At 41.5% G+C, this 12,888-nt stretch overlaps 1 protein-coding gene across 1 annotated transcript in view; it reads right to left on the reverse strand.

The window, feature by feature from the left end:
* Positions 1-6,569: 6,569 nt before the first annotated feature.
* Positions 6,570-12,888, reverse strand: part of efemp2a (EGF containing fibulin extracellular matrix protein 2a) — a 12,703-nt gene continuing 6,384 nt past the window's right edge. The window contains exons 5-11 of the mRNA XM_008303908.1: positions 12,543-12,665; positions 12,273-12,389; positions 10,821-10,940; positions 10,601-10,720; positions 10,340-10,466; positions 9,635-9,830; positions 6,570-7,503 (exon numbers count right to left, since the gene is read on the reverse strand). Coding sequence (XP_008302130.1) covers positions 7,330-7,503; positions 9,635-9,830; positions 10,340-10,466; positions 10,601-10,720; positions 10,821-10,940; positions 12,273-12,389; positions 12,543-12,665 — 977 coding nt within the window. The 3' untranslated portion in view covers positions 6,570-7,329. The remainder of the gene's footprint in view (positions 7,504-9,634; positions 9,831-10,339; positions 10,467-10,600; positions 10,721-10,820; positions 10,941-12,272; positions 12,390-12,542; positions 12,666-12,888) is intronic.

Below are 12,888 nucleotides of genomic sequence, written 5' to 3' on the forward strand. Positions count from 1 at the left end.
GGACAAACCCTCTGTTATGTTGCCTCTAGGTTTTCCTGAAGATTCGTTTTGAAGCTCATTGTTGTCAACCGTTGCCATCTTGTGCCTGACTTCAGCTCACCCTCAGCTAAATCGAAAAATGAGCAATGAGTGGAGTGAGAGTTGAGCTGAGGTAGATCATGCAAACACCTCTGGACTATGGACTGACCTATCAATCAAACCAGCTATGCCCTAGTTATGCATATCTTTAAGTCCGAGTACAGTTTAATCAGGTGAGTTTCTCTGTACAGTAGTCATTAACAGGGAACTAAAAATACTCTGTGTATCAGGCTGTAAACATCTTTTTTCTGCTATAAAAATGAACTTTTTAATATGAGAGTCTATAGGGACTGACTTACTTTTAGAGCCAGCCTCAAGTGGTCATTTGCGGAACTGCATTTTTTGACACCTCTGTGTTGGCTTCATTGCTGAACCCCAGAAGATCCCGCTTGATTTTAAGTCTCCTTCAATACAGCATGATGCTCACTTTGTAAATGATGGCCTCATTTAGAATAAAATAGATGATATAGCAGGGTATGCTCTAGGCCTGTCTTGTGATTCACAAGTCCCTGCTGTACAAATGTACGTAGTTTCATCAGATTCTCGGTCAGATCCATCCACTGTTCTTAATGTCTGGTTTCAAAGGACCAAGATGATGTGGACCAAATTCCAAACTTGAGGTTTCAAAATGGGTGACGTCCTTGTGGTTACATCCAACTCTTCTATACAGGCAATGATGCAAACGTTGATGATCCCCACTGGAGGATAAATTGTCACTTACATAATCCTCTTACTTAGAAAAAACAATAAAAATAATCGATCACAAGGTCAAACAGAATTTCTCCCAAAACCTATAAAACTAGTAACAATCCCATCAGCCTTAGCCTAAGATTGACCTAAGATTAGTTAGCATGTTTAACATTCTACCTGCTAAATTTCAGTATTTTAGCACTGCCATATTAACATGCTAGTGTTAGCATCAGGTTGACAGCTGCAGACTGTCATTTAAATGTCAGTTTTAATGTCCAATCCTTGTTGAAGCTGTTTCAGCGATGTGTTGGAGGATGCTGCTTTAAACGTCAAGATGTTTCTATTTTTTAATCCATCTCATTTATGCTAATAGTAAGCGACCTAGTACAAACATCTGTCTGTATTTATAAGGTAGTACAGCTCAACAGCACCACAAGCTCAGGCCTCCAAAATAATCATTAAATAGACTAAAGATTAATTTCACCATTTTATTTCTTTTTGGTGTTTATTTTGCATCTGAACACATTGTTGTTGTTTTTTCTTTCTCATCATATCATCTATTCTTTTAAATCAACCAATCCACTCTGCTGTCCTTCCAAGTACTACTGACTGGGAAATACAGCTCAAGAGCTGATGATAAAAAAGTGCTGCAGCAAATATCATTAGTGATGCAAATTGATGCATTTTATTCAAAGCAAACCGTGTTCTGGCTGTTTTATTTCCTAACAGAGAGAGGTTTTAGTATACCTTCAATTTAAACACAGACTTTATTAGTTTATTCCCTTATTTTTCTGCAGGACAGTTTTCTTTATTTCTTCATGCTTTGAAACACAGTTTAAAACACTAGTTGGCTGTGAAATGCAGTGTACACGCTGAATATAAAGTGTGCCTTGTTTTTTTAAATTAGTCACTGATGCGATTGTTTGTTGTATTTTGTAATTGTCCACCCCCGATGATCAACCTCTCTCCATATATCTATATATACTGTATGCAGAGTGTCTGTATGAACAGGAGAGGTCCATTTCCTGCCTCTTGCCCTCACTAATTTACACTCTCTAATCACTCAGCCCTACTTCTACTGAGCATCCTGTTTTTCATGTCCTGCAGATTCCACTGCCTGCTCTTTTCATTAATGAACTAATCTCGCTGCTCGGGGTTGTGGGTGGAGGGAAATGACACTCCACCTCGCTCTTTCATTCATAAATATAATACCTGCATTGTAGTGTAGTGGAGGGGGAGTCGTTGAGGGCTTTCTGTAATGCAGCAGAGAGGAGATCAAAGGGGAAGAGATTGCTCCTCCATCATGGCAACATGTCTCCATTTGAGGGACAGAAAATTATGGTTCAACGTGTCCTTTCTGTCCGCCATGTTTGTTCCATTGCACTGGACTCGCTGGTGTTTCCGGTCACAAATCGCCCCCCCCCCCCCTCTGCGGCCTGCAGGGCACGGCTTGCCCAGAAATGAGATCATACTCCGGCCAAGGTGCCAAAAAACTGAGGCCCAGGCACTCAAACACTCCCTTCTGCCACCCCAAACACTCCTCCTACTCTTTTGTGTGGGCACTGCCACTCTCAAATACATGCTCTCCTATGCAAACACCCACACCCAACACACACACACACACCATCCTACTCACACACATTTAAACACATAAACACAAATACAAGCAGATGCTTGCAGATAGTGGATGCAAACACAGACCCACTAATGCACACGTTTTAAATGCGTTATTGGATCCTTCCACTTGCATTACTATTCTCACAAACACTCACACACTGTCCTGCGTGCAATCTGAGCTTTTGCAGTGTCCATGGACGGATTATGAGACACTGAACACCTGTGCTCTTACATATAAAAGGCCCTCCATCCTTCCTACAAAAGCAAAAGGACTCCCAAACTGCAAAAGATATAAGAAGATACACAAATGCGCTCATTTTGTGTCTTATTTTGGTCATTTTTCTAATCTTTTTGTATCTTTTTGTATTTCATCTCTGGTGTTTTGCTTCCCTTTAAATGTTAGTGTCTGTTTTAGCTGTTGATGTCTTTGTGGTGATTTCATTTCACTTTAGGGTTGTTTTATGTCTCCTTATGGTCATTTTGTGTCAATCTTTTCCCATTTATGATGTATCCTTGTGGTTTAGTGTTTATTTTTAGCCATTTCTGCATCTTATTCTGGTTGTTTTGCATCTATTTTCAGTCATTTTGCGCTTCTTTGTTGTCTTTTTTTGTGTCTTTGTACTCATTTTGTGTCCCTGTGTGGTTGTTTTGCGCCTGTTTTTAGTATTTTTTTATATCTCTTTGTGGTTGTTTTGCAGGGGCTGCAAGGTGGCATAGTTGGTTAGCACTGTTGCCTCACAGCAAGAAGGTTGCCGGTTTATGTCCAGGTGGGGGACACAAACCTGTGTGGAGTTTGTATGTTTTCCCCATGCAGTGTGGGTTCTGTCCGGGTTCTCTGGCTTTCTCCCACAAGTCCAAAAACATGTTGAGGTTAATTGGTGATTCTAAATTGTCCGTATGCGTGAATGTGAGTGTGCATAGTTGTCTGTCTCTAAGTATAATCCTGTGATAGACTGGCGACCTGTCCAGGGTGTCCCCTGCCTTCACCCTAAGTCGGCTGGGATATGCTTGTGGTTTAGTGTTTATTCTTAACCTTTTCTTACTGAGGTTGTTTTGTGTCCATTTTTAGTCATTTTGAATTTCTTTATGGTGTTTTTGTATATTTTTGTGGTCATTCTGCATCCCTGTAAGGTTGCTTTGCACCTTCTTTTAGTCATTTTGAATCTCTTTTGCAAGTCTATGGTTGTTTTGCAAGTCTTTGTGGTTAGTTAGTGTCTATATTAGCTGTTTTATATCTCTTTGTCTCTATGTTTAGCTGTTTTGAATCTTATTTTGCATGTATATTTGGCCATTTCCCATCTCTTTCTGTCTTTTTGCAAGTCATTGTGATCATTCTATATCCCTGTATAGTTGTTTTGCACTGACTGCTAGTCATTTTGTGGGTCTCTGTCATTGTTTTGTGTGTCTTTGTAATCATCTTGCATCTCTTTGTTGCAGATTTGTCTTTCAGTCAGTGATATGTTGCAGGTGAAGCCCTGGGGCTGTCTGACACCTTGACCCTCGGTCCTGTTGAGGAATTCATCCATGACAGTGTCGTTCTGCTTCAGTCGGGTTTCCTTTCTCTCTGAATGACAACAGGAAATGCCAGAGTTGCTCTCCCCTAATGTGAACACGTACACATCCTCCTACCCTACTGCACTCTTTAACACCGTCACCAGGCTCTGTCATCTTTGCTCTCCATCGTCACAAGAAGCCAAGTTATGCAAGAAAAAAAACTGTACTGCAACACATTTCAAAGCCTGAAAGTTTCTGTATAGTACATTGTTTGAAAAAAGTAGACAAAGTTGCCGTCAGTTTTTCCCTCCTACAGGTGTATGAGTTCGTGGAAAATGGGAGAAAATGTAGGCTCAATAGCCAATTAGGTTATAAAACCAACACTGTCTCCTCAGGTTGTTGCTATTCCTGGACTGCTGCTGCTGCTGCAGAGGAGATCCGCGGGATGTGCTGCCTCCTGGCGGCTGAAGGCTGAATGCTCCGATTACATAAAACAGACCATGTGTGAGTCATCACCCCCCAGTGAGGACAGATGGGAGGTGTGTGTGGTGTGATTGTGTGTGTTTGTGTGTAGGACTGGGTGGAGAAAACAGCAGTGGACTGTGAAATAAGGGCTTCCCCCTCTCTCTCTCTCTCTCTCTTTTTCCTCGCTCTCTCTCTGTTTTTCCTTCATTTTTTGTGGGTCAGGAGAATCAGTTAGCGCTCTAGTGAAGTGCTGTGATTGTAAAAATAGAACAGAAAGCAACAGAGCTTCAGTCCTGTTTAATTTAAACTGCAGCCATTCCTTCCTAATTTAGGGAAGTTTAATCTGCCAAATGTGCTCCTCAGCTAGGTGATTTTAAGGTGGCGTTACAGCACGGAGCTGGTTTAGAAAAGGACAGAATTCATGATGTTGTACACAGAAGCATGTACCTTGCCGGGGAGGCTCGTGCCTAATGTGTGGGAGCAGATAAAGAGGAGGTGGTTCTGGGACGCTCAGTCATACTGTTGAGTCGTTCTCTGTGTCGTGGCCCAGTTCACTGAAGCAGCAGCTACAGAGAAGGTGCCGCCTGATGACCCTGTAAACCTGCCTGCACTACTGTTCTTACACAAACTCAGATGAAACCATGTTCTTTTCTTTGATATTACAGGTCAAGGGACGGAATCCATGAAACTTATCTTAAAGCAGCGACAGAAAGCAGCTACGACTGGTGACACCAGATAAGCAGTGATGTCAGGTGGACTGCTGCTCTTTGCTTTGGCTGAGAGGAGGTTTCAGGGACATTTTAAAGCTGCATTAGGTCAGAGAATGATGTGGATACAGCCAGTGGGAATTTGTGAGACTGAATGGAGGTAGATAAGCAGGGATGGACTACTGAGCACTACATGGCACTCGGATAAAACGGCGTATCAAGCCGGTGGGGCCAGCCATTGATGTTTAGCCCAAGCAGATGCAATGTAGCTCTAAAGCTGGGTTACACTGCACAGTATCTGCTCTTTCCTTGCGTGAAAGTACAATTTAATGGCAGCTTAAAGGAATGTTAGGTCAGGTCTGGAGAGCGTTCAGTGTGAGCACAGCTTACCCTGTTCAGGACCATCTCATCCACAGAGAGGAAGACTGTCCCCGAGGATCCAGGTGGCAGTTTTCTGCTTTTTAATAAAGGAGGGGGCCTAGTCAACCTGACATACTTATCAGGTGGTCTTCATTCTTGGAGTGTTTTCTCATGTAAATCCCAAAAATACAATTTGAAGGCCCCATTTGTCCAGTTAAGTTTTTCTAGTGATGTGTCTTCTTTGCTTCCTGGTGGCGCACCAAGCCATAATGGGCTCATTACCAGGGCTCAACAATTAATGTTAGTGTTACCAAAATCACAGTAAGACCAAGAACAATATCCAGATTGCAAGAGCTGCAATTTTTTTGCCTACAAATTAAAGTCTCAATCACTACTTTATTGGCCCCTTTAGTGCAGCAGAATGTCTATTTAGTAAATTATGGTCACATTTAGAGTACAATAGATGATAAAGCAGGGCATGTTTAAAAGTGTGACTGACAAGTTGCTACTGTATCGGCATCTGTAATGTCTTTTTGTTCTCAGTCAGATCCCCTTCTCGCTCATCACATTCGGTTTCATATGACCAAGATGGCCACAGCTAAAACAGTACAAACCAACAAGTGGCTACATCCATCTGTTATATGCAGTGTCTGGTGAAAACAGCAGCTGTAGTTGGTGTTTTTCCACCAATAGCCACAAAAGGCAACACTGAGCCCATATCAGACCCAAAAACAGACTTGAAGTGGTGACATAATGATCAAATTTATGACTTATTTGAATTTTTGGGGTTTACAAGCGAAACAATGTCAAGGATGAAGACTAATTGGTTGGTCTGGGTAACACACATCTGGTTAACTGGTTAAAGAGCTGCAGGATCTTTCTGAGCCTGCGGAGTCTACTGATAGGTCCACGTCACATAACAGTAACATCTGGCTTCTATACAAATGCATTTTAATTAATGTTATAGCTGTAACTAACAACTGAGAAAGTACATTTACCATAGCTAGTGTTTTTGAAAAGCAGCAAATCCTTACGAAATTAGTCAGTTACCTTTCTGTTGATCAACTAATTGATTTACTAATTTTACTAATAGCACTTATGGAGTGATGGATGTTGCATAATAACTAAATTGCATTTAATTTCACTGCGACACATGGATGGAAGGTATATTGTTTTATTTGGGTTCAAATCTTTAAAAAATAAAAAATAAAAAAAAAAGTACAACACAATCAGCAATGTGACAAACCTAGAGACGGCAGTGATGGAGAGCTGGAACATAGGCATGAACAGTGGAGGGTGAAGGAGGAGTGTGAGTGCTGAGGTCTGATGTGAGTGGTTACTGAATCACGTCTGTCAGCAGGAAACAAGGCTGACAGGAATAAAGTGACAAACAGAGGCGAACCGAAGATAAGGATGTAAACTGGTGAAAACATTAATCTAGTGACGCCGGGCGTGAATCATTCCACCTGAAGGCAGAAATAAAATATGTCACACAGATTTGTTATCACCCTGAACAGATGTGACAAAAAGAAGTTACATCCCTTTTATACGCACTGACCACAGAATGATGCTGCCGGATCCGATCATGAAAGTACAAAATAACAGTAAACATTATAACAGGAGACCTTCAGACTAAACACAAGGGAACAACTTTGTCGGACTAATTATTTAAGGCTGCTATTGATCTGTGGGACACTGCTGCTACAATGTGTTTGTATATTGTACTGCATGTATATTTTTACACATAATATGGGCTGACAGAAAAATGTCACTTTCTTTGGTCGACTAAGTAAAAAAGCTATTAGTGTAACATCACAGTGACTGGTTGAACTGCATCCGCCTCTTTTGTTTTACAGCTTCTTTTCGCATCTGTGTTTCTCTCCACCTCCCTCTCACTGTGTCCCTCCACTCCTCTCCTTTAAAAGGTGTACGGCCCGACGTAGATGGAGAGTCTGAGGGCGGAGCTGGTCTGGTAGTTGCCCTGGTAGCTGACCAGAGGGTTCACCGACACCATCTCCAGGTCCAACGTGTACTCTCTGGGCCCCGACACAGCGCGGGCCAGCACCAGCATGGCGCTGATGTTATTGATTTGCTAGAGAAAACAGAACAAATGTTACTGAGGACATCGCAGCAGACGATCCCATTAGCCAAAGCTCTGTTCTGCTTCAGAGTGTCAGTGAGCCAACATGAAAAATACCAGCACCCTGAAACCGAAGCTTCAACATGGAGTACAGCCATGGTCACGTTTACGGTGCGTTTTGATAACCACACAACCATACACTATAGTGTGTCTAAAAAGATTCAGCATATCCCAATGCATAGAATGTTAAATGCAGTATGTCAAAAATACCAGAATGTCCTACTACATCTAGTCACATTTTGCAGTATGTAAGCAAACATGTTTTTCTGGCCATTCTGACCCACAATCCTCTGCACAGAAAGACACATCATATATCACACAAATATAAACAAGCTTGATGCCAAAAGCGTACAGACACTGACAGCTCACTTCTCTGCGACAGATACATGAGCCAAACTGTCAAAGCTTAAAGTGCAGTGTCATGATGAAGTATTATGTCCCCACTGTATGCTATCTGCCTGCAAAAGTACATATTTATAATGCAGCTTCAGCACATACTGAAAATGAAAATATAAAGAAGGTGATTTGGAACAGAGCCTTTGTACTTGTCAAAATGTTTTCTGGCAAAAAAAAGAATTATAATCTTCATGTAGGTGGTGTGACTTTTTTAAAGGTCTTGCGTATCCACACAGATGTTTTCATTTATTCCGGCTGATTAAAAATCTGCTCAGGTTCACATTCGGCTCAGCTCTGCTGGAAATTACAAAGTTCATGAACCAATCAAAACGATAAGAGTGTGAGTTGTTCTGTCCTGACAGATGGTGCAGAGGTAGAAGAGTCAGGGAAATGTCAGGCTGCACACAAGGAGGTCTGACTGGTTCTACTGGCTACAGGTTTCATATCAAAGCTGTCAAATTTAGATGAATTTACTTGACGGGGGGAGAGCATTTTGTGGAAACAGTCGTAGTTCTGTTTTCTGTGGCTTTGGGGAACTCGTCATCAGGGTTATGAGCTTGAGATCTGACATTTTCAACAGGAGGCCTGCCTTTTATACTGTATGTGTTGGCATTAACAGGGCAAGGGGGTTTACTATGCAGACTTTCTCCTGCATAAGAGGAATTTTATGTCACCCTCCAAACAGGGACTGCATTCACTTGATCGTAAGAGATATGTTTTGTTCAATAAATAGTAAGAAATAACAAGAAATGCACAGATTTCTGTTAAATAAGGTACCACAGACTTAATGCTGTTATTTTAGGCAGACTGATCGTGCTTGCTGTCATCTGTGTCACCCCCCAAAGGCCTATTCTGAGCCAGGAAATACCATCTGACAGGGCTGCATTATGGGAAATTTGGGATCCAGAGTTTTTTGGAGCTTGCTCTAGTTGTGATATCTCTGCTGTGTATTATCGACTTATTATTGACTTGATTTTTGGGGTTTTTTTTGTCTCTCATGGGTCCCCTGACTGTATAAAAGTAGCTTTAAATACCTTTAAACTGAGTTAGAAAAACACAGTCCAGTGAGAAAGTTACTTAGACATTACTTAGACATTTAAAAAAAAAAAAAAAAAAAAGACTTTGACAGACATTTTATTAACAAAACTTGTGTTTTCTATGAGATTTAACTGACTTTGCACATTTTTTTCTCTTGACAAAGCAGAGATTATGACCATACAGATGTGTTTGACTATATCCTAAGTGCTGCCTGTTTATAGAAGCTGCTTAGCTTCTCACTCGTGTAAGTATCAGTAAACAAGAGTTTGTATGGTTGTCAATAATGAGAAGTAGCATTTTGATATAATAATCAAAAGCATCTATCACATCCACAACACTATCATGTGACATTAAGGCTCTTCTCTGACAGGAGAAATAACTTTTTGGGAGCATTTTAGTGCAGTTTCATCAACCACATTTATTAACTGTTCCAGGAAATTCTTGATAACTCACCAGTGTCCCATGTTTAGGTCAGTGTTGTTCTGATATCTCTGTTCAGGCCTAAATAAAACTGGAGCCTTCAGTTAGTGCACTATGAGCTTAAAAGACCTCACTGTGATTGTAGGTTCTGTCCCAGTAAACTAAACCTACAATCATCAGATCAGTTCTTCATCACACTTTTCTCTATGCTGCATACAAGAGTTCTCACCCTGATGTAAAAGTCTCCGTTCTCGTCACCGGAGCGGATGCGGAAGGTGTTGTAAGCCCCCGCAGAGACGCTGGTGGCCTGAATCTGGAAGATGTCGGAGGGGACGGAGCGCTCCGAGGTGATGCTCATGTAGCGGTGGACGATGGAGAAGGGCAACTCTCGACAGGCCGGCTTGTTGACGGGACACACACAGCGGCTGGAAGCGCACAACGAGATGCGGAGACAACCAGGGTGAGTCAAATAATCACATTAAATGTTTTAATAGTGATACTTGGTCCAGGAAGACATCAATGGCAGTTCACAACTCAGCCAGCAGATGGAGTAATATGACTGAGAGGAGAGTTCTCCAAAAATCTAAACACATATTGAACAGTAGCCATTTTCCCTCATGTTTGTCGAAAACACATTTTATATCACCAAATCATCTGGGATATGTTAATAGTGGCCCACACCTGTTACCAAGCCAGCACTTGTTCGCACAGCTGTAATAGTTTTCTTATTGCGCTGGAGCTCGTTCAAAAGAAAATGTTGCAAAGTTGGATTCATATGTGGAAAAAGTAATTGGGGCAATCTTGCAGTCTGAGCCATACTCAGCACAGGGGCTGATTATATTCTGCACTGATGGCCAACACATATTTGCGTAATTGGGAAAAGGTGTGTGGAAGTGTGTGTTTGTGTTTGAAGCTTTCACGAGGTGTCACTCACTTCTCAGAGACTTGTACGTAAGGGTCTTGGCAGCGGTTGTTGTCCACACACTGGTATCGTCCATGGATGTTCACACAGGTCTGCGCCTCCGTACACTGGTGTTCGCCTGTTTCACATTCGTTTATATCTGCAGAGGACGAACAGCTCAAGATGTTTGACTGAACACGGCAAGACAGAGCTGCTGTCTAAGAATCAACTGACTCAGGGAGCACAGAGGGGAAGGTGTTGGTCTCAGGAGGAAACGGAGGCGGGTGTGCTTACCCTGGCACATTCTGGTGCCCAGCAGCTGGTATCCTTCTGGGCATACGCAGGAGAACTTTCCTGGTTCGTTGACACACTGGAACTGGCACAGGTAGCTGGAGTAGCTGCACTCATCGATGTCTGACGAGTTACACAGTTCAGGGTTTGTTAATTGTCTAAGAGAAAAAGGGGGGAGAAAGCAGCAGGAGAGCACGTACTATCACACTTCTAGGTCTCTTACCGTTACAAGCGAAGCCGTCAGGCCCGAGCTCGTAGCCCTGATCACAGCGACAAAGGAAGGTGCCGTAAGTGTTGTAACACCTCTGAGAGCAGGGGGCACCCATCTCACATTCATTCACATCTGAAAGCAGGGAGGGTAGATTTCATAACACATTGTCGTTATAAACTTTAAATGCTGCATAACTGACCACAGAGTCCAAAAAGCTTTTATAGGTTCTGGGTCAAATATTAAAACTGAACGCAGAAATCTGAATGATAGCTCCAATAAACTGAAAGTCTCTGAAAACATATTTTCTCAATCAGCTACGAGTAAAAAGGTCCAACATCAACTCAATTTTCTGCCAAAATTGAAACAGTTTTGTTACACTTATTTAAAATAAGACGGGCTCTGCTGAAAAAAGATGACGTCACAAACTGCACATCTGTGCACCAATTAGCCTTGTGTAGTCAACGAAATGCCCTCAAATCAAAGCAACATGTGCTTGTAGCAGATGAGATGAGTTTGTCATTGTTAAGCCTTTAAATGATAATAATACTAATAAATAATTCTCAACTGTAGTCATTACCTATTTCAACATTAATACAATACTTCTTTTCCCACAGTAACGTTTAAGAAGTTTTTTAAGGCCTTTAATTTTTGTCAGACACCTGAAGCTCAAAACCTGTCTGACTTGTTTGACTGTGAATGACTGATTTTATTTTCTGCTTCTTTATACTCAACAACATTTTACATGGAAAATATTGCACTTAGTTTAGTACAGAATCCATATTTATTTTACGACTGCCGCTAACTACAGTCTACAACAAAGTAAAGATTTCACAACCAAAATATATAATCAGCTGAAACAACACAGTCATTTGACATAAAAAAAATAATCTGCAATAATCCTGATAATAAATGACATTTTTATGTGATTTTTTAAAGCAAACATTGAGGACAATTTTTCCAGTTTCTCACATGAGGATCACTGCCTCAAACTAATCAGTCATTTGGAAAATAAAGTCATTAATGAACGACATTGTTTCTTGCATCCCTAATTAAGTTTATAAAACCAGTATATATAGTCGTTGAAGTTAGCTTCATCATTAATGTGCTTTTTAGAATAGAATAGAAACACATTATTTATCCCAGACCTGGGAAATTATTGATTACAGGTCATGAGGAGGGACAGAGAGAGAGGTGAGGTAGTATTATGTCTGCATACAAAACATACTACTGTTCTTTGTATCTGTCAGTAATTTGTTCATGGAAATGCCTCACACATCAGCAATAATAATTCTGTTATGTAACCCTTAACAGCATTACTCTGATGGGGCCATTACTTTTACTTTTGATATTTTATGTATATTTTGCTGTTAATACTTTTATGTAAGCAAGATTATGAAGGCAGGATTTTAACTTGTAGTGGAGTTGTACTGTCACAATTATTAAGCAAATGATCATGAAACTCACCAATGCAGGATCGATTGTTTCCTGCCAGCTGGAAACCAGGTTCACACTGACAGGAGAAGGAACCAGGGACATTGACACAGCGATGCTGGCAGTACCTGTATCTGCACTCATCAATGTCTGAGGGGCAGAAGTAGAGTCAGAAGAAGGATGCTCACATTCCTCTTGTACAAATAACTAACTAAACACAGGCCATGTAGCAAAAAAAATGCTCTGAGTTCTCATATTTAGGCTTCAACACACTAATTAATAGAGGAATTGAGGTTATCTCACCAATGCACTCTGTGCCAACCTTGCGGTAACCGTCAGGACACTGGCAGGTGAAGGCACCCAGTGTGTTGATGCACTGCTGGCTGGGCTGACAGTCGTGTTCGTCTCGCTCACACTCATCGACATCTGGGCCAAGTGAAACAGAGGCATGTAAAACTTGGTCATTGTGAGCAACCACAGCATCATTCAACAGATCCAGTGTGACCGTTGAAGGCAACGTTCGCCTCACTTGCACCCAACAGCTGAGAATATCATGTTGAGTCACGCTTGCTGTCTCATGCAGGCCAGATATACACCTCGCCGTCCTCCAGCACAAGTAGCTTTCCTAAAACACCAGCAGCTGTCCTCG

The sequence above is a fragment of the Stegastes partitus genome, unplaced genomic scaffold (assembly GCF_000690725.1).
Source record: "Stegastes partitus isolate 25-593 unplaced genomic scaffold, Stegastes_partitus-1.0.2 Scaffold39, whole genome shotgun sequence".
NCBI lineage: Eukaryota > Metazoa > Chordata > Actinopteri > Pomacentridae > Stegastes > Stegastes partitus.